Genomic DNA, 22,940 nt, shown 5'->3' on the forward strand with positions numbered 1-22,940 from the left:
TGCCGCAGCGTGGTGTCGTTAGCCCCAGCGTGAAGCACGACCGCTCTGGGGCTCTCGTCAGCCTTCAGGATCGCGGGTATCTGCGCAGAAACATCGAGAACATGAGCACCAGGGAAACAATGAGTGTGTACTTTACCTTCGGCTAACGTAGCACGGACGTGTTGGACGATGGAGTCTCCGATGATCACAGCATCGTGTCCCGTCTCGCGGAGGGGAGCGAAGTGGTTCCAGGTGGAGATCTCGAAGACAGGAGAGGGAGAAGTCATCGCCCGGGGCCTGGCTCGCGTCCTCTGCTGTGGATGCACCCAGGGTCTGTGGTGTCCCGGCACCGGAGTGAAGGACATCTGGGAAGATCTAGTCCTGGGTGCACCGGGCCTGTGCACAGAAACACATGGAGTACACGTGGTGGGATTGTGAACAGCACGCTGTATACTTCCCCCGGACTTGTGAGCGTCAGGCCGGGATGAATCCAGCACTGCTCTTTGTCTCTCAGCTGGGCCTGCCTCACCTCCAGGTCGCGAATCTGCTTCTCTACGGCCTCAAAGGTAGACATTCATCCGCCATTAAAGCAAGTAACAGTGAGTACAGCATTGGTAATGTGTGTGAATACAGTATTAGCAATGTAAGCGCGTTTAGCAGCAACCACGCCGCTGATGCTAACGAGCTATAAGCTAATAGCGGATCCAGGAGATCAAAATAAAGCTAGTGATAACGGGGCGCTCTGATTGTTTTTGTTGTAGAATACAATAGAGGATATATTCACACGTTATATAAATGGAAAAGATGGTGTATAAAATTGATTTTAAGATAACAATAGTCGATAAAAAGAATATAGTGACCAGTGGCGGCTCCTGCCAGTTCTCTCAGGGGGGGCACATATTTGCTCGATTAATGAGGATAGTTCACACATTCAATTGATAAATTAACAGCTAGTTAAAGATGTAAAGGGAACTGAACTACTATAGTATTAATTAAAAATAAACTGACATTAGGAATCAATCTTTTGCTCTCCTTATGTTTTTATATGCATGTTAACAGCAGCAGCAAATGACTGACGCCAGGATGTGATCTTCCAAAAAAAACTTTTTACTTCAATTGCAGTTTAATAAGAAATAACTGAAGTCACATAAATCACTGTTTACACAACTCGCTTTTACTGCTCATTTATATCACATTCTTCACTTACATTACACTGCTTACTTAAATTACTCACTTATATTACACTGCTCCCTACTATCCATATGCATCTTTGCTCTTTCGTGTTTTTTCACCTTCTCAGAGAGATGATGCATTTCAGTGACACCTGTAGTTGTCCATGCAATGTCCGTCATGCTCTCGCGATGTAACAAAATGCAGCTATAAATTAGCAGAATAAAGGGTCAGCTACTTCGCAGCCTATTAGCCTTTTTCTCTGCTCATACCACTTCATCGAAAATACTTGTTTATATGACTTCCCGCCCTTTGTAGATACTTGTTTGATGTTTAAATTTGGTCTTGGTTGTCCTAATTCTTTAATTGCCAATTTATCCTTATTGCTACAACGAATGAATGGTAGTTCTTTCAGTGACACGATAGAATTAATCTACGCTGAGGTAACGTTCGCCGTCATGTTGATCAATGTTTTTTTTTTTTTTTTTTCACATTTGATAAAGATATTAAAGTAGTTTTAATTTTTTTTCCTTGTTAAAATTAAAAATAGTTTTTAAATATTATTGGATGTCACTGTTCCCACCAGTAGTTGCACAAGTTAAGGTTACGCACTATGACGAAAGCACGTTAGGGCTAGCCCTCCCTGAACTCATTGAGATTGCATTGCAGTGGCTGCAGTTCGAAAAAAAAAGATATTTGACTGGAAGTCTATGACAGTCTGGGTGATTCACAGTTTGACAGAAATCGCCCCAAAAGGGGCGGTACTACACAGAACGCGACTCAACGCTGATTTGACTCTTTAGACGCAGCAAAAACAGTCTTGAAAGCTAGCATAACACTGTGGTTGAATGTAAAAGAAAAAAAAATCAGCCACTGATAGTGACGGAGCTCAAACGCAGTACAGGCGCCAACAACAAACAGGAAGTGACGTCCAACATACAGTACATATTGTAATTCGAACAAATAATTGAGGGGCTAATCCTGAAATTGCAATCAACAGTGTTTGAAAGGCACAAGGCTGAAATCTATTCTGTTTTGAAGTCCATTTACTACAGTTTTCATGTTTAACAGTTTATTCTGAATACAGTTTTCTTTTCTGCTCAATCCAGCTGTGAATGACTCTCCTCTCTCTGTTTTACAGCAGAAACCCTCATCTGACTCTGAGACAAACATAATGTCAAGATGCTGATGTTATCATTTCATACAGACACATATATCATTTATATAACTGTTGATTCATAATATATATGTTTAGAATGTAATGTTTTTTTGTATATTTTCTCCAGATCATGTACATTTGTGGTCATGAGAAGTTATTTATTAGTATTATTTATTTGTAACAGACAGCACTTTTAACCTGTTTATGCCCAAAATATATATAATAGGATAGTTTATTGAACATTTTGACAATCTAAAAACTAAAAAAAGAAATGTTTCATGTTGTTGTTTTTCCGTTTTTCATACACCATGCTTTTATTGCTCAAATTTGTGAGAATAAGGAGCTCAAACCCAAAGTGAAAAAAACAAAAACAAAACATAAATTTTATTTTGAGGCCCAAACTGAGCAAAATTATGCAATTTGGTACAGATACTAATATTCATATGGACAGAATTCTGAAAGCTTATAATGTAAAGCAAGGAGATCTTTATAACGGACTTCTTACATAAATGATATTTAAATCCTTAGTTTGATGAAAACATAATACAATGCAATACAATGATAACTGAGAGAAGAACATATATAATTATGTTTGGAAAAACATAAGTTGCTTCAGTCAAGTAAATGTTTGACTTGAAATATTACTAACAATATAAAAGTTATTAATTTTACTTTACAATTCAGGAAAGATTTAACAGCAACGAGACATTTTTATAATTAAACTAAAACTTGTTTTATTCAGACAACAGAAAGCATAAAAATATGTTGTTCAGATGTGATTTGACATTCTTATTGTTGTTAGTAGTATTTAAAGGGTGTCTGTCAGTAGTTTACAGTGAATGTGACACACATAAAGAGCATTGTCTTTTAGTCTTGTGATGGACTGCTTGTGTCCAGTGTGTTTCAGTCTTCAGTCTGAGACTCCAGCATCCTGTGACTGTGTGCGGTTTGGAGAAGAGATGAAGATTATTCCTCTGTTACAGCAGACTGGCTTTGTTCTTCAGTCCATGTAACTGTGAAATACACACACACACAGACACACACACACTAAACATTTATTTACACAATTCAGTGTCACTCATTGATTATGAACAAGCATCATCTGATGTAAACATGGATCTATATATAATATATAAAAAGTGATGTGAATCATTGGTAAAAGTGATGGAGATGGAGAGAGACGGATCAGACAGAAGTGTTACCTCTCGCTCTGTAACATTTGAACAGCAGCACGACTGTCGACAGCAGATACGGAAAAGCTGCCAGAAGAAAACTGAGGATGCTGAAGACAGAAATCTGACCTGAACCTGACAAACAGAGACACAAACACATTATTGAGACACATTACACACCTAAAGACTTTCAGAAACTTTCTCAGAGAACCCAATGTTTTGTGTGAAAATTCAAAAGCATTGAGATGACAAATGTTCCTTTCTTCTCATTATTATTCCACCATCATGTTCCTTCAGGAGTAAAAATTACCCACCCTCATGATGTTCTAAATCTGGATGAATTCCTTTCTTCTCTGCAGAATAGAAAATATGTTTTGAAGCCTTTTAATTAATTTATTTTAATGCTTAATCTTCCTCACACCATACATGACCACAATCGGATTATTTCTTGCTGATTTCAAATAAATAAATAGTTCATGTCATTTTGATAGGTATACTTTTATTCATGTGAATCGTATGAAATAATAAACACAACTGTCAATAATTATGTTTGCTCCACCAGAAATAAGAGCCAGAGATATGTATATTAATCTTGTGGTCTATCTAAACAAATGCTCATGAATAAAACTGAATCTGATGGAGAATGAAGTCCAGACTCTCACCTCTGACTGAGATCCAGCTGTGGAGTGACTCTCCTCTCTCTGTTTTACAGTAGTAGAAACCCTCATCTGACTCTGAGACATTCGTGATGCTCATCTCTCCTGTCGTCTGACTCTGGACGAGGGATCCGTCTTTATAGAAATCAGCTCTGAGGATCGAGGAGTTTGTAGATCGATGTAAACAGTGTAGAGTCAGAGTATCTCCCTCAATCACAGGATCAACAGAACTCTCCAGAATCACATCACCATCTACACAACACACACAATAATGTGAGCTTACTGCAAATAGTAAGAATATATCAAAATACAGAGCTACACATGTTATGAACTGAATTGTACTTAATGCTTCCTGTGCTTTATGCACTAGTCCAACCCAAGCACAAAGATCCATCCCAAACCCTAACCACTGGTGTAAAAACACTATTAAAATATACATATCAGATTGTACAAATTCATCCAGCCAAAAACTGTCCATTTAACTGTCAAGAGACTGTCAGATGAATGTGGACAGGTTTAAACCCACTATAATAGATGAAACTCATCACATAGTTGTATAGCAGTGTCCGTCTGTGATTGGCTCTACAGAAAACATTTAGAGGAAAATATATGTAGAATTTGTAATTATGAGATGAGAAAGTTTTTAACTGCTGCGATTAGAAACAGGACTCACCGTGTACAGTGATGTTGAGAGGATGACGTTTCTCTCCAGATTCAGACTGACACCAGTAAACTCCAGAGTCAGATGTGCTGAGAGAGACGAGTCGACATGTAGATCCTGTTCGTTTTGAACAATCTCCTGTGTTTCTGTCTGTGTATCTTCTCACTGTCCATCCAGCAGAGTTCCTCTGATCCTCACAGCTCAGAGAGAGAGAGTCAGACGAGAAGTGTTGACTTCTGCTGGGACGGACCACCAGAGAGACCTGCGACCCCTGACCTGAGAAGAAGAAAACCACTCAGAATCAACAGCATGTTGTGTATTTGATAGTGCTTTTGATCTGATCTAGACCAAGAAATAGAGGGAAGTGTTTCTGGTGTTTTTGCACACCTTGTGCCAGAGACTGCGATGAAGCACAAATACAGATGAACACTGTTAGGATGTACCGGCAGCCAGGTGTAAATAAGACATTAGGAAACAAATTGCACAGTTCAGAGTGGTTTTAATCCCCAGGGTGCAAAAATAGTTCTCCAGAGTGTGCAATGTAGCAATAGTCAAAAACAAAGCAAAAAATGACAAAACAAAAAAAGTTATTTACAATATACAAACAAATGTAAGTTTGGCTATGCCAATATCTAGGCCCAAAAATACAGGTGTAATTCAGCCTCTCCATACAACCCTCTTCTCCCCTAAAATGGCTGCTTTTTAAAGCTTTGTCTCCTCCTATATTTGGAACATACCATGTTAAGGGGGGAATTCTATAATTTACAATCAGGTGATTAGATAAAACCACAATAACGTCATTATAGTTTGGCTTTACAACATACATCACCTACATCTATAACAGTTTAAAATGCTCAAAACATTAAAGATATGACTTACAAGGAAACACTTACATACATGGTTTTCTCCCTCCCCTATGAGGTCAAAACCAGATGGAGAAATCTGCCATGAGCAAATGTTAGCTTAAACATGGCTACTTCCCATGTGGACAAGTTTGCCAAAGTGAGGAGTGCACTAGAAGGTGTGTCTAGCTGTTTGAAATATATTGAAGTTACCTTGATAATTAAATTAAATTAAATAAACACTTATGTTCACTTATCTTTTCTTGTGCTGAACACTAAACATTTAAAACAAATAACATTTAACAGACAAAACAAAACTAACAACTTGAGATGAAAACTGGGATGTCACAACAACAAAATTAGCACTACACACATACAACTATATAAGGATGGTATATTTTTTGCCGGCATTTAGTTTGTATGTGTAATGGTGGAAAATGTTTGTTGTGTGCACATGCCCATACTCAATCCCTTCACTATAAAAGTCCTAGGTCACAGTCAGTCTGTGACATTTCCCCCTCCTTCTTCAGACACCTCTTGAGGTGTCCTTGAGAGAAAGTCAGCTGTGCAATTTTGAGTCTCAGTTCTGTAAAGCACTTCAAAATCAAAAGGCTGAATAGCCAGAAACCACCTAGTGATTCGGGCATTGGTGTCTCTCATCTGGCCTAACCAGGCCATAGCCCGATGATCAGTCTCTAGCCGGAACTTACATCCAAGCAAGTAATAGCGCAGAGAGTCCAATGCCTATTTTACTGCAAGGCATTCCTTCTCCACCGTTGAGTACTTTGTCTCCTGAGGAAGGAGCTTCCTGCTGATATAGGCAACTGGTTTTAAATGTCCTTGTTCACCCTATAACAGCATAGCTCCCAGGCCATGCTCTGAAGCATCAGTCTGCACAGTGAACAGTTTCTCAGAGTCCGGACTTTGGAGCACTGGTTCCTTACATAAAGAGTCCTTAAAATCCTTAAAGGCCTTTTCACAGTCCATAGTCCAATTCATCTGGTTTGGGAGGCATTTTTTGGTGAGGTTAGTCAGGGCAACTGCCCAGGCTGAGAAGTTTGGCACAAACTGTCGGTACCAGCCAACCAGTCCCAAAAAGTACCGTACTTGTTTTTTGGTCACAGGTCTCTCAGCATTCTTAATGGCTTCGATTTTACCAACTTGTGGTCGGACCACACCATGTCCTAGTACATACCCCAGATATTGGGTCTCAGCCTTGGCCAGAGCACACTTATCTGGGCGAATGGTCAATCCAGCAGTCTTTATCCTTTTTAACTCCTCTTGCAAATGCCCTAGGTGTTCTTCCCAGCTCTGGCTAAAAATAATATTATCATCCAAATAGGCTGCAGCAAACATTTCTGTCCCCTGGAGAATCTGATCCATCATTCGCGGAAATGTTGCTGGACCCCATGAAGCCCAAATGGAAGAACTTGGAACTGAAAGAGTCCAAACGGGGTCTTAAAGGCTGTAATCTCCCTGCATTCTGGCTTCAATGGAACTTGCCAATATCCCTTGCAGAGATCAAGAGTGCTGAGGTATTTTGCTCTTCCAAGTCTTTCAACCAGTTCATCCACTCTTGGCATGGGGTAGGGGTCAAACTTACTGACACTATTGAGCTTACGAAAGTCCAGGCAGAACCGGAACATGCCATCCTTCTTGGGGACCAGCACAATAGGGCTGCTCCACTCGCTGGTGGATGGTTCTATTACCCCCAGAGTCTGCATGGTCTCCAACTCCTCTTTCATCACTGGCAGCAGCCTTTCAGGCACAAGATAGACGGGCTGTCGGATGGGTTTAGGGTCATTCAGGATGATAGAATGACAGATCAGGTCTGTCCTACCAGGTGAGTCCATGAAAAGCTTGTCAGGTAAGCATCCCATTAGCTGTTGTCTCTGGTTCTCAGTCAAGTGATCAAGATTCAACTCACTCTTGCCTGGATGTCCACGGATGTATTGCTCCTCAGCCTCCTCTTCCTCTTCTACTGCTCTCACAAACATAGCATTATCAGCCACTAGGACTTGCATGCCCTCGGACATATTTGACGGAGGTATGCGGGAATGCCATTTTTTTAGCATGTTGATATGGAAGACCTGCAGGGGCTGGCTCCTTGAAGGAATCTCAATTTCGTAGGTCACTGGACCCACTTTATGCTTCACTTTATAGGGACCTTCCCACTTCGCCAACAACTTGTTTTCTGATGTCGGCAACAGCAAGAGGACCTCTTCACCAGACTGGAAACTGCGTGTTCGGGCTGCCTTATCATACCACTCTTTCTGCTGGGCTTGTGACTGGAGCAGGTTCTTTTGAGCTTGCGCTGTGGTCTTTTGAAGCTGCTCCCTCATCTTGAGGACATAAGTGAGGATGTTTTGCTTACGGGGCTTATGTGTATCCTCCCAGCTCTCCTTCAGTACATCCAAGGGTCCTCTAACATGATGGGCATAAAGGAGCTCAAAAGGGGAGAATCCTGTTGAGGTCTGGGGTACTTCCCGATAAGCAAAAAGAAGGAAAGGCAGCCACTTGTCCCAGTCTTTGCCTGTTTCAGAGACAAACTTTTTTAGCATGGATTTGAGGGTCTGGTTAAAACGTTCAACCAGACCATCAGTCTGAGGGTGAAACGGGGTGATTTGCACTCTCTTAATCCCTAACAGTTGGTATACCTGGTGTAGGGTATGACTCATGAAGTTAGGACCTTGGTCAGTAAGAACCTCTCGTGGTATGCCTAACTTGTGAAAAACAATCTCAAAAGTGCTGTGGATATCTGTTTGGCAGTGGATAAGCCTCAGGGTAACTTGTGGCATAGTCACAAATAACTAAAATAAATCGTTTACCTGCCTGACTTCTCTCCAATGGGCCAACAATATCCACTCCTATCCTTTCAAATGGAGAGTCAACAACAGGCAATGGTATGAGTGGGGCATAAGCAGGGGTATGACCAACAGCAAGCTGACACTCAGGGCATGTCTTACAGTACTCCTTAACCTCAGTGTACATTCTGGGCCAGAAAAACCTCTTGGCAATCCTCATCAAGGTTTTCATAAATCCCAAGTGACCTGCCCAAGGGATGGAGTGTCCTAGGTCTAATATCTCCCTTCTCTGTGTCTTTGGTACAACCAACTGCATGCCATCTTCCTTACTTTCTCTGTACAAGAGTCCATTACACAGCACAAATCTCTCACCCAACAAAACATTCATCCTTTCCTTCTCCCTTACCTGCCTAAAACAGTCAGCTAAGGTGGGATCTTCATTCTAAAGCTTAGCAAGATTATTCGGAATGACAATGTCTGTATCACTCAATTCAGGTTCCTCTGCCTCTACCTCAGTTTGTTCTGTGTTCTCTATTAAACTTTCAACATGCTGAGAGCGTTGTGTTCCCATCTCTCCTCTACAGCTGTATTTACCGCTGTGAGAGTCTTTAACACTGCTGATGTTCAGCTCTTGTGTTGAGATTGAGTTATTTTGGTAGTTTGTTCTCTCTGTTTCCCATCTGTATGTCCACTCAGTGTCTCCTCTCCACTTTATATTACATCTGAGAGTGACTGTTTCTCCTCTGAACACTTGTTCATCAGGTCGAACCGTCACCACAGCTTTAGGACTCACTTCACAAACACAGATCATTGCATTAGTTTTAGACTCAAAGTTTCAGGCGTTCTGCAGATATTGTCTGTATTCTGTATGTTGTGTCAGATACTATGTGCTCTCTCACCTGTAACATTTACCCACAGTGCATCAGTGTATTGTGTGTAGTAGACTGGTTTTCCTCTTCCAGCTCTACACCAGTACTGGCCTCCAGCAGACACTGAATCAATCTTCACTCTGTAGGAGTTTGTTTGTGTCTTTGTCTCAGAGTTCAGTGTGTGTTTGTACCAGTAAAAGTCCCATCCAGTGGCTGGATTCACATGACAGATCAAAGTCACTGTGTTTCCTGTCAGTGCAGCTCCTTCAGGATCTGATGTGAGTTCAGGCTTTGGCTTCAGATCTGCAGGAGAACAAGAACACACTCAGAATCCTGAAGAGTCAGAGTTCAGCTGTGTGAGACTAATCATTGAGTATGAGTCCCATGTTAGAGTTGAATAACCTCAGACACTTTGATCTCCTGAGGTACAGACAATGCAAACAGTGTGTTAACATAAAGGCATCTGTTTCCACAACTCACAGAGAGAAGATGCAGGAAAAATGCCTTTCTCACCTATAATAATATTATAATAATAATAAATAAGTTTTTATTTAGCACAGTGGCTAGATTACTGAATAACCAGATGCCACCTGATTCTAATATTCCATCAACGTTTAATATTAAAGACTTTATGAATTTCTTCAATGATAAAATAGATAACATCAGAAATACAATAACAAATGTAGATTCTACCGCATCTAATACTTCAGTTTCATCCATCGCACCCAAATATTAACTGCAGTGCTTTACAACTCTAGGACAGGAAGAGCTAAATAAACTTATCACTGTATCTAAACCAACAACACGTTTATTAGATCCTGTACTCACTAAATTACTGAAAGAGTTGTTACCTGTAGCCGAAGAACCACTTCTCAATATTATTAACTCGTCGTTATCTTTAGGTCACGTCCCAAAACCATTCAAGCTGGCGGTTAATAAGCCTCTTATTAAGAAACCAAAACTAGATCCTACTGAACTGGCAAATTATAGGCCTATTTCAAATCTTCCATTTATTTTAAAAATTTTAGAAAAAGTTGTGTCTGCTCTATTGTACTTCTTCCTGCAAAAATATTATCTGTATGATGATTCAGTCATTATAAATGACTTGCTTTTTGCGTCAGGTCAAGGCTGCATCTCATAGCTTGTTTTACTTGATCTTAGTGCTGGGTTCGACACCGTAGGTCATACTCATAGATCGATTGCAAAACTATACAGGTATTCAGGGGCAGGCTCTAAGATGGTTTAGATCGTACCTGGTCAATCTCTATCATCTTTTTTATTTAAATGGGGAGTCATCTCATTTATCACCAGTAAAATATGGAGTGCAACAAGGATCTGTCCTAGGTCCCCTTCTATTTTCAATATACATGTTGACCCTTGGTAATATTATTAGAAAATATGAGATTAGTTTCCACAGTTATGCTGATGATACTCAGCTATATATCTCAATGAGACCAGATGAAACTTCTAAATTATCTAAACTAACAGAGTGTGTTAAAAATGTAAAAGATTGGATGACCAATAAGTTTTCTATTTCCTATTTCTTATTAAATTCGGATAAGACAGATATGTCACTTATTGGATCAAAAGACTGTATACAGAATGTAGTAGACTATAGTTTGCTACTAGATAGATATACTGTGACTTCCTCTACAGTCAAAAACCTGGGTGTTATATTAGACAACAACTTGTCTTTTGAAAACCATATACAAACACAGCATTTTTCCATCTTAGAAACATTGCCAAGCTACAAAATATGTTACCTGTTTCTGATGCAGAAAAGCTAGTTCATGCATTCATGACCTCTAGACTGGACTATTGTAATGCGCTTCTAGGTGGTTGTCCAGCATCTTCAATAAACAAGCTACAGGTAGTCCAAAATGCAGCAGCTAGAGTCCCTACCAGGTCAAGAAAATATGATCATATTACCCCAATTTTACAGTCTCTGCACTGGCTACCTATTAAGTTCCGTATCAGTTACAAATTATCATTACTTACCTATAAGGCCCTAAATGGTTTAGCTCCTGCATACCTAACTAGCCTTCTACCACATTACAATCAATCACGCTCCCTAAGGTCACAAAACGCTGGACTTTTGGTAGTTCCTAGGATAGCAAAGTCCACTAAAGGAGGTAGAGCTTTTTCACATTTGGCTCCCAAACTCTGGAATAGCCTTCCTGATAATGTTCGGGGTTCAGACACACTCTCTCTGTTTAAATCTAGATTAAAAACACATCTCTTTTGCCAAGCTTTCAAATAATGCATCTCATAATTTGTGACTGCAGTTGTGTCTGATCAAATGCACATTCTTATTGTTTTGCTTGGGTTATGCTAATTAATTAATTTTGTTGGAACAGCAGCTATGCTAATGATGTCTCTATTTGCTTCTCTGTTTCTCTGGAGTTACATCCCGTGGTAACTAGGATTTACACAAGCTCCAGTCTGGATCCAGAACACCTGAGAAGAGATGATACCAACCCCTCAGAGGACCTCAGATGATGCTGACCATGAACATACATAACATACAGAGCTAACAGATATTTCTACTTACTATGCAATCACATTATAATTTATGTTAATAGTGTTCATCGTCTGGTTGACTATGTTTTGTATTAATTTTTCCGAAAATTCCTGTCATTTGCACATAAACTGATGACCACTTGTAAGCTACCTTATTTTCTGTAAAGTTGCTTTGCAATGATTTGTATTATAAAAAGCACTATACAAAAAAACTTGAATTAACCTATACATCTGGGCCCGTATTCATAAAAAATCTTAATGCAAAAAGTAGCTCCTAGTGACAAAATTCTAAGAAAATTCTTAGAAATGTGGGCGTTTACTCTTAAAATTAAAGAAAAAATCCTAGTAAAAAAAAAAGTAATTCAGAAAGCATCTTAACCCTTAAAAGAGGTCTTGAGGTCAAACTTGTTAGGAGCACAGACGAGGACTTTTAAGAGGCTTAAGAGTTTCTTTAGCAGAGGAGAAAATGGCAGAAAGACGAAGAGGCAGAAGAAATATGTTGCAGACAATGGATGACAGTGAGTTAATAAGACGCTATAGATTATATAATAAATTATAATTTAATATATCAATTAAAGTAATCACTACATTACGATATTTTGCAACTGGGAAAATGCGACAATGCAATAGTGATGATTTGGGTCTGTCACAACCTTCTGTAAGCAAAGTGATCACACAAACAATTACAGCACTTTCAGAACCTTTTATTGTGTCGCAGTTCATTTCATTTCTACTGGACATTCCCACCTTGCAGGCTCAAAAAACTGCATTTATGAATATAGCAGGCTTATAGGTGCGCACAAGCAGGGGGAATGAACTGTTAATAGTTTTTGCTACATGCTCCCATGTCTGCTTCTTGTCCTGTGCTGTGACACCCGGCCCGAATTTTCCTTTAAGAATGGCCTTGTGTTCATCCACTAACTGGGCTAACAGTAAACACTGTTCCTCTGTCCAGTTTGGCTTTCTCGACCTTCCTGGTTTTTATTCCATGTTTGACACATTAAAACCAACATTCAAACCACCACTTAAATAGGACAGCAATCACTGTAATTGGAAAGAGTGGAACAATTTTTATCATTATAAGCCAATCAAATACCTTATAGGAAATTAAAAGCATGGTAAATAAAAAAAGGATTTAGATACACACATATAATGTGTGTTTGTGTGTGTGTGTGAGAGAGAGAACGGTCAAATAGGAAAAATTACGCAAGTAAATTCAATGTGAGAATTAGAATACACACTATACTTAAAATCACTCTTTTTTTCCTTCTTGGACAACCAACCAATCACAGTCTTCCAAAGATTGTGTCATACATAGCAACGGGGTCAACCCCGCCTCCTCACTAAGATGAAAGTTCTTGTCTTTTCCTTACTCAGAGTTGCTCTCAGATCGTTCCCGAATCACTCTTAAGCTAAGACTCCTACGTAAAAGTTTTTAAGCTAAATTAAGAGTTTTCTGAGAGGATTCTTAGAATCTTTATGAATACAGGCCCTGTTCCTTTTCACCCATCCTTCACTTAACTCAGCTCTCTCAGGATGGTCATTAGCAATTAATAATATTCTAGATGACTGCAAGTGATATTCAGAGTCATCTTTTGGATCATTTGAAATGTCTCAGTGTGACTGATACGATGGTTTCTTTCGAGCAAATATATGTCCACAAAAGGTGTAAACTCTCCACTTATAGGCCTTGGTCAATGCAAATTCCAGTTGTTAGTTCATGTCTCCATTTGGAGGATGTTTGTCTTGGTCTGAGTTCTTGGGACATGTTAAAAGAAGGTCAGGGTGATTCTGTAGACAGATGAGCCCACAGTGTGGAGTGTGACTATACTCTCCATATCAAGGATATTATCCACCTTGTTGCAATGTGGAAGTAGATACGATGATGTATTTCCTTTTAATGGGGAAGTCATGGCCTAATGGTTAGAGAGTCGGACTCTCATTTGAAGGGTTGTGAGTTCGAGTCTCGGGCCGGCAGGAATTGTGGGTGGGGGTAGTGCATGTACAGTGCTCTCTCCACCCTCAATACCACGACTTAGGTGCCCTTGAGCAAGGCATCGAACCGCCAACTGTTCCCCGGGCGCCGCAGCATGAATTGCTGCTCACTGCTCCGTGTGTGTGTGTATGTGTGTGTGCGTGTGTGTGTGTGTGTGCACTTCGGATGGGTTAAATGCAGAGTATGAATTCTGAGTATGGGTCACCATACTTGGCTGAATGTCACGTCACTTTCACTTTTCACTTTCATGTGTTAAACTTTCGTTTTGCTAGCCAGTAGGTAAGGAGATTAGGGGCGATATGGTGGGCGCACACACAGAACACTATTAAACACTGTAATGGTAAATATTTACCACACCCGCAATGTATGACACAGTGGGAGGATGAAATTAAGAAGTGGCCTGACATAAATTTGTAAATATTTCATTTTGCCGCTTGGAGTAGACAGGTTTTCGATACGGAATTATAAAAGCACTGAGGCATTTGTTACTAATGTTACCTGCACAGCGGGAAAGTTCACCCAGTAGTTATGTAAATGCATTAAGGATTTAGGTAACTGGTAAATGATTAATGTCTCCTTTTTCTCTTTCATCTGTGAAATCACTTGTTTTAAAGTAGTAATTATTTTATGTAGCCTTATCCGTAAACTGATTATTATATAGTGCAGAATTGCATCTAAAATAAAAGTTTACTTTTCATATATTTATTTAACTTTTTATTTTTGATGCAATTATTCATTTTACAGTACTATTCAAAATGGTTTCCATTTGTTCCATGAATTTTGAGAAAAAAGAAAAAAGAAAAATTAACCATTATTTACCTAGCATTGCTAAACTGTATCATTTTCAGTGAGGGAAACTGCACCTTGATATTTTAATTGTGTGTTTGTTTGTGTGTGTATATATATAAGAAGAAAGAAGTAATAAGATATATAAAAAAAAAAAAAACATCTGTGTAAAAACTGTATATTTAATGGTCACACTGAATAATTTTAAACAACTACACAACAAATCCAAAATTACTACACCATTCTAAATTTCATTAAAAAATTATATGGAATGTAGACTCATATGCTACCCCTCAAAGCATTCAGCAAGATCTCCTTTAGTAAATTCAAGTAAATTAGTAAATTCAACTTCAGCTTCACCATGGTCATCAGAATTTGATCCATTATGTGTATATTAAAATTGGTGTAGAATTTAACCGTGTGCAGTAAAGAGCGATGATCATACTTGAGAATGGCAAAAGCTAAGGGATCTTCACTATTCAACATTATTTTATCCCCTGAGGCCTAAGTGTGGTCTGTCAATGCCTGGACTTCAGGCATCACTGTACTGAAGAGCCAGCTGCAATGGCTCCGTTCATGTGGTCTCGACATGGTCATCATCTGGAAAACACGACACTGAAGTCATTCGGACGCTCAGGAGAAACTGATGAACTGATTACTAAGGAAGTGAATGGGACCCAAGATTTGCTTGGTTACTTGGTCATTCTTTGAAATATTTTCCTTTATGTTCAGCAGCAAAAACGAAGGAACAGGTTTGGAACAACTCGAGAGTAAGTAAATGACTTTAATTTTAGCTATTTAGTTTTCTACTGTTATCAACAACTTCAGCTTAGCTCTAAATATTATTAATGCCCAATAGGAGTGTCATCGATAAAGAAATAGTTTAAACAATGTATTTTGTTAGTGCACATAACTTAACAAGAAGCTGTAACTTACCTGTTTGTGCATATATCCTGACGAGCCGTCACTGCGGAGTCTTCACTGGAGCATGGTTTCTCGGGGAATGGATGATTTTCTGTGGGTCTACCATCAACGAAGTGGAAAGAGCAAACTATCAGAAATTTTGGTGGTTTCTATAAGGCTTTGAGTTTTAACCAAAACTGACAAGCTTCTCCCTTCGAAAGGGCATGCAAATCATAGGGTGCCCACATCTACATTCAGCTATGCTGTGTAGATTATGATCAAACTAAATGTCTTGCAGGTATTTGAAAGTGAAAAAAAAAAAAAGTGCAAGTGACATGACATTCAGCCAAGTATGGTGACCCATACTCAGAATTTGTGCTCTGCATTTAACCCATCCAAAGTGCACACACACACAGAGCAGTGAACACACACACACACACACACACACACACTGTGAACACAAGTTTTAACCCGGAGCAGTGGGCAGCCATTTATGCTGCGGCGCCCGGGGAGCAGTTGGGGGTTTGATGCCTTACTTAAGGCTACCTAGTGGTATTGAAGGTGGAGAGAGAACTGTACTGCATTCCCCCCACCCACAATTCCTGCCGGCCCGAGACTCAAACTCACAACCTCTCGATTGCCAGTCCGACTCTCTAAGCATTAGGCTACGACTTCCCATTGTTTTTCTTTAACCAGCTATTATGACACCCCTTAACTACCCAAAGTATGCCAGTCTTTCTGTGGTCCATAATAAAAGTAAACTACCAGAATCACAATACAACTACTGTTAGCATAAGTGCTTTACCAGAAATCTGACACATTATGGTTCTAAAATGGCGGCACCCGTACTTACGTGACAAATAAGGTGGACAGCTTTGACATTTTAAATTCATTTTATTTTAATATAATTTTCAAATTTCCTATAAAATTCAGTTTAGTTTTTAATAGTTTCATTAATAATGTTGTTAGTTTTATTTTATATTTGTATTTAGTTTTTATATAGTTCAGTTTCAGTTTTAATCAAAGTTTAGCACAATTAAAAGATCACTTCCAGACACTGGCCAAAGAAAGACTCATTGTGAGGTAAACATCTGTTGACACAATATTAAATCATGATGAGATTAATGAAATAGTAAAAATATATAAATATACTCCGAAGTGATCCAGTCAAGCCTTTTATCCTAAATACATCTACAAGTTGTGCTTAATGTCATATATAATGATATATTTTGAGATATTAGTATAAAAATAAATGTTGCTTAATTTGTTTATGATGGTTAGATGTATTTTTATTTGTTTATTTTTTAACAATAATCATGACATTGTAACTGCCTTGTCTTGTTCACTTTTCTGTGAACATCTGCGCATAAATCATAACTGTCTGGGACTAATGAAAATCAATAATAACAGCAATCACACTTAACAGTGAAGGCTCATATTTGGATATGTTATTTATTTTTATTTTTCTTGTGAAGAATTTTAAGCGGGTGTATTATGTTATTTAGCTCATGCACATTTGTCCAAAAGCCTGGCAGAGAGAATGTGCGTTCATCTTTTTGTTCTGTTAATTATCACGTTGCACTGCGTGTCTGTTTTTTTTTAAAGCACCAAAAAGTTTAGTTTTCATTTACGAAAATAATCTGTAATTTTCAGAAAGAATGTATCTTTTACTCTTAGATTTAGAAATTGCTTTCTTGTATGTATGTATATATATATATATATATATATATATATATATATATATATATATATATATATATATATATATATATACAGATTGACTGTAATTGGCACAATATGTATTTACCTGACTCTAGTTAATGACAAGTAAAATGGTAAAATGGTCTCCGAGGCCAGACGCCACGCCCACTGTGTCTGTCGTTGGCTCCTCCCATTACACGCTTAATATAACTCTTTAAATATAACTCTGACCGAAAGTCATCTACACCTCGGATGGCTTGAGAGTGAGTAAAACAGGCAGATTTTCATTTTTGGGTGAACAAACCCTGTAATGACATCATCTATAGCAAAAAGATTAACCCTGGCGTTTCCTCAGTTTAAGATTTCTCCCAGTTCTTTAGTAAAAATAGGTGTCAGCAGCTCTGTGAATAGGTTTTAAAAAGTACTCTAATTAAATAACTTCAACTTCTACTTATGAAAAATAATGAATTTGTGTGTGTGTGTGTTAGTGCGTGTGTAGAGTCTTGGGCTTATTCAGGGTGAGTTAACAAGATTATGATATGATAGACTGATGTAATCAGACAAGAGGAGTCTGGGCAATGGATGATGGGAAAAGAAGTCCATGATAAGAAAACAAAGACAGAATGAGTGCCCTCTTGTGGCTATCACACACACTTCAGCTGGCAGGAGTGACACGAATCAAGTCCTTCAGTCTTATATGAGAACTACAGGTAACAGAGTTTTGTGTCCCTGACTTAAACTACATCTTTCTTACAATCGACTGCAAGCTATCATTCATATCTGTCTCTGTTGTTGAGTTCAGTGATCACATCTCAGAATACACTCAACACTGACGAGTGATGGACAGAACCGAGTATCACTCTTATATTTGCATCAATATGCTGTAATAACACAGATATTTCTGTTTCGTTTTATGGCGTACACCAGAGGAATCCGTAGACAAGACTGAACTGTTTTCACTCATTTACTCAACAACACACAAACCACGAGCATCAGCTATTATAACATCAACTCAAATACATCACACACACCCTTCCTTTTATTTTCATGATCATTGAGAATACAGAAGATACGACCTGGAGCTATTTCTGGTTCCTTGTGAATTTAAAAATGTGGATCTGAGTCCTGAGAGTTTTAACTAAAAAAGTGCAGTTTTAATTCTCATTCTCAAAGTGTGACTAGCTTCCTAAAACAGTATCAAAATCACTTAGAGGCTTTACATGCTATAAACATCTTCTGCACTTCTGCATTTGAACAGAACAGAGACTAGAACATGAGATAACAGCATTAACAGCAATCACAGACTACAGTCATGGACAACTCTAGAATATCAACAACTAACTCGAAAGAAAGAAAGAAAGAAAGAAAGAAAGAAAGAAAGAAAGAAAGAAAGAAAGAAAGAAAGAAAGAAAGAAAGAAATACCTGGTTTATTCTTTCTTTCTTTTTTCAGATGAATGTTTATTGCACTATTCATATTATAGTTATTTATACTGGGCAATTTATATCGTATACCTGCATGATAATTATTATTTTTTCTGAAAGAAAATGCACCGGGTTACAGTAAAAACATGTATCTGACTATATATATTTATTTTACATACATTGAGTTCAATTAAATCAGTCAGGGCTATATTGCTAAACTTATTCAACCTGGAGCAAAAATATTGAAGTTTAGTTATCAATAAAAAGATTTAAATCTGAACACTCACCTGATACAGTCAGTGTAACAGCAGCACTGATGTCTGATCTCTGTGAGTATGTGTGTCCTCTACAGCTGTATTCACCACTGTAAAAAGCTTTGAAACTGATCTCTGCTGTTGTTGTTGTATGTGGATAGAAAGTGTATCCATTTCTAAACCAGCTGTATATCCACTGAATGTGTCCTGCTCCCTGTATGTCACATGTGAGAGTGACTGTCTCTCCTCTGAACACACGCTCATCTGGAGTCACCTTCAGCACAGCTTTTGGTCTCTCTGTATTAATACACATATGAGTAAATATAGATCATCTACATTATTATTGTATCAATCACTGTTATTGTTACAAACACGCCAGGTTCCACCTCCACACAATCACGGCGCACACCCTCACCTGAGTTCTAACTGTCACCACCTGATTCTCATCACCTGTCATCCACCCCAGCCCTACATAAACCACACACACGCACCCAGTCATTGTCCGGTCACGTTCGGGACAAGATCATTCATTTGCGCTAACTATAAGGACTAACTCCTCTTTACCTTATCTCCAAGGATATACTCCAAAGGATTACTTCTCCTTCATCTTCTCTCTAAGGATTGTTCCCGAAGATTCCTCCAAGCCCCAACGGTGCGTGTGTGTGTGTTCACCTCCTTCCCGGCACGGATCCCAACTACCATCCACTCCTCACTACCTGCTCCTCTGCTTGTGTCTTTAAATAAACATCTGCTTCATCTGTTACTCCTCTGTCTCAGAGTGATCCGTAACAGATGACCGAACCAGCACCGAGAGACGCAAGCATGAGCCTCACGGACCCCTTCCAGGAACTGGTTGACGTACTACGTTGGACACTCAGGTCAGCACCTGCATCACCACCACCAGCGAGCACTTCTGCTAACCCCGTCATCCTTCCTTCACCTGCCGTGCACGCCAGTCCCATGGCCCGGCCAGCGCCCTACTCTGGTTCGGCGGAGGAATGCAGCGGTTTTCTTCTTCAGTGTTCACTGATCCTGGAGATGCAACCGCTCTCATATCCAACGGACCGATCCAATGTAGCTTTTATAATCTCCCAATTACAAGGCAAGGCATTGCAGTGGGCAGACTCTCTCTGGACCCAGAATAACCCTTTAACCCAGTCATATTCTAGCTTCATCGAACACTTCCGGAAAGTTTTCGGCTTACCAAATCCACACAATCACCGGCAGGCCGCTAAGCAAGAAATATGTACGCCATTGCGTGGGCCCTATCTCTCTCCAAACTGGACTCCTTCACCACGAGGACATCCATCTGCTGGTTCTGGAGGATTCCACCGCTGACGTCATCCTAGGGCGCCCATGGTTGGAGCAGCACCACCCTGTCATCTCCTGGAAGACCGGAGAAATCCTGAAGTGGGGCGAAGCCTGCTTTCAATCATGTATCTCCGGTTGTCCTGTTCCAGTGGGACATCCCCCCAACCACTACCAGTCTACTCCACATCCATTGAAAGCCCTGTCTAGAGCCAGTCCATCTCCATACCCAAGTGCCACGCCCCCTTCAGCGATGTCTTCTGCCCGAAGCGGGCCTCCAAGCTGCCTCCACTCCGGCCGTGGGACTGTGCCATACATCTGCTGCCGGGTGAACCAGTGCCAAAGGGACGGATCTATCCCTTATCCGTTTCCGAGGAGAAGGCCATGGAGGATTACATCAGGGAGCCGCTGGCTCAAGGATACATCCTCCCATCTACCTCCCCTGCTGCTTCCAGCTTCTTCTTCGTGGCCAAGAAGGACGGAGGGTTACGGCCATGTATCGATTACAGAGCTCTTAACAAGATTACTCGGAAGTTTCGTTATCCTCTTCCCCATTGTCCCAGCGGCCCTCGAACATCTCCGTGGTGCCACTGTGTTTACCAAGTTGGACCTCCGCAGCACGTATAACCTCATCCGGATACGTGAGGGGGACGAGTAGAAGACCGCCTTCATCACCCCTACTGGCCACTACGAATATTGTGTTATGCCGTATGGACTTGTGAATGCCCCCTCCGTATTCCAGGACTTACACGAGGTGAGATTTCCTCCATCAGTTCATCCTAGTCTACATCGATGACATCTTGATTTACTCTCGGAGCCAGGCAGAAGATCAACGCCACATTGCGGAGGTCCTGCAATGACTGAGGGACTACCAACTCTACCTATAAGCAGAGAAGTGTACATTCCATCAACCCTCAGTGCAGTTCCTTGGATATACCATCAACCGCAGTGGCATCCGGATAGACGAGGGGAAAGTAAGCGCCGTCAGGGACTGGCCCATTCCTAGCACCATAAAGGAACTGCAGCGATTCCTTGGCTTCGCCAACTTCTATAGACGATTCATTCAGAATTTTAGTACTATCACCAGCCCGCTTACCAACCTCCTTCGCCAGAAGCCCAAGTCCCTGCCACCACCGAAGCCTTCCAGAGCCCTCCAGACCTTGAAGCAGGCCTTCACGACTGCCCCACTCCTTGTGCATCCAGACCCTGACTTACCATTCGTCGTGGAAGTGGACGCCTCTACCACCGGAGTGGGAGCGGTCCTATCCCAGCAGCAGGGGACACCCAGCTGCCTCCATCCATGTGCCTTCCAGGAAACTCAACCTGGCGGACGTAAATTCGACATTGGTAATAGGGAGCTACTTGCCATCAAGCTCGCCCTGGAGGAGTGGAGACATTGGCTGGAGGGAGCCAAACATCCTTTTCAGGTAATCACAGACCACAAGAATCTGGAATACCTCAGAGCAGCCAAGTGTCTCAATCCAAGACAAGCCCGCTGGGCGCTATTCTTCACCTGCTTCCAGTTTACCATCACCAGGAGATCGGACGCTTCCTCCGTACCTTCTGTCATGGCCACCAGAACTCCTTGAAGCAATTCCTGGGGTGGGCCGAGTATGCACAGAACTCCCTCCATCAACCCACCACCGGACTCACACCCTTCCAGTGCGTACTCGGCGACCAACCACCTCTATTCCCCTGCTCTGGAGAACCCTCCGATGTTCCCGCGGTCGACTATTGGTTCCGGGAGAGCGAGAGGGTCTGGGACGCAGCCCATCACCAACTGCAACGGGCGCTCCATAGACGCAGGACGACAGCCGACCTTCGCCGTTCCGAGGCCCCCCAGTACCAACCCGGTCAGAAGGTCTGGCTGTCTACCCGGGACATCCGCCTGCGTCTACCCTGCCCCAAGCTCAATCCCAGATTCATTGGCCCATTCACCATCACCCAGCAGATCAATCCGGTCACATACAAACTCCAACTTTCCCCTGAGTACCGGATTCACCCAACCTTCCATGTCTCACTCCTTAAACCTCACCATCCTTCTGTTCTTCCCTCCACAGAACCTGGCGAGACGGAAGCCCCCCCTCCTCTCCTCCTAGATTACGGCACAGCCTACTCAGTCAAGGACATCCTGGACTCCCGGCAGCGTGGTGGACAACTGGAATACTTAGTGGACTGGGAAGGATACGGTCCAGAAGAACGTTCCTGGGTCCCACGCAACGACATCTTGGACCCCGCCTTGCTGGATACCTTCCACTCCATGCACCCCAACCGACCTGCTCCCAGAGGAAGAGGATGCCCACCATGTTGTCGGGGTCCCCGGCCCTCAGGAGCGGGCCCTGGGGAGGGGGGTACTGTTACAAACACGCCAGGTTCCACCTCCACATAATCCCGGCGCACACCCTCACCGGAGTTCTCCGAGTGATCCGTAACAGTTATGAACTCAAAACCTCCTCATGAGAAAAACACTGCATTGTGGGCAAATTAACATCAAAGAACTAGAAAACTATTTAGATTTGTTAAATTTACAGCACAGTACCTTGAGTGAGTCCAGCGTGGATGAAGGACATCAGCACTAAAAACAGAAGAAACACAGATATGAATCATTTCCATTCATTCAACACAATGCAGATCACTGAAACATGTCTAGAGTTTGAACTGAAAGTGTTTTTCTGTGTTTTGAAGCTCATCATGAGAACTGATGCTGGAGATTCTCCATCATTTAACATCAACACAC

General features: G+C 40.9%; 1 protein-coding gene across 2 annotated transcripts in view; it reads right to left on the bottom strand.

Annotated features, from left to right (window-relative positions):
- Positions 1-2,481: 2,481 nt before the first annotated feature.
- Positions 2,482-22,940, bottom strand: part of LOC127962249 (B-cell receptor CD22) — a 113,867-nt gene continuing 93,408 nt past the window's right edge. The window contains exons 3-9 of one of the 2 annotated variants that reach the window (XM_052561796.1): positions 18,929-19,192; positions 9,343-9,615; positions 4,810-5,073; positions 4,143-4,388; positions 3,795-3,833; positions 3,511-3,615; positions 2,482-3,321 (exon numbers count right to left, since the gene is read on the bottom strand). In XM_052561796.1, the coding sequence (XP_052417756.1) occupies positions 3,275-3,321; positions 3,511-3,615; positions 3,795-3,833; positions 4,143-4,388; positions 4,810-5,073; positions 9,343-9,615; positions 18,929-19,192 (1,238 nt within the window). In that variant the 3' untranslated portion in view covers positions 2,482-3,274. Of the gene's footprint in view, positions 3,322-3,499; positions 3,616-3,794; positions 3,834-4,142; positions 4,389-4,809; positions 5,074-9,342; positions 9,616-18,928; positions 19,193-22,940 lie in introns of both variants that reach the window. The other variant, XM_052561797.1, reaches the window with a different exon arrangement.

This window comes from Carassius gibelio, chromosome B7 (assembly GCF_023724105.1).
Source record: "Carassius gibelio isolate Cgi1373 ecotype wild population from Czech Republic chromosome B7, carGib1.2-hapl.c, whole genome shotgun sequence".
Taxonomy (NCBI): domain Eukaryota; kingdom Metazoa; phylum Chordata; class Actinopteri; order Cypriniformes; family Cyprinidae; genus Carassius; species Carassius gibelio.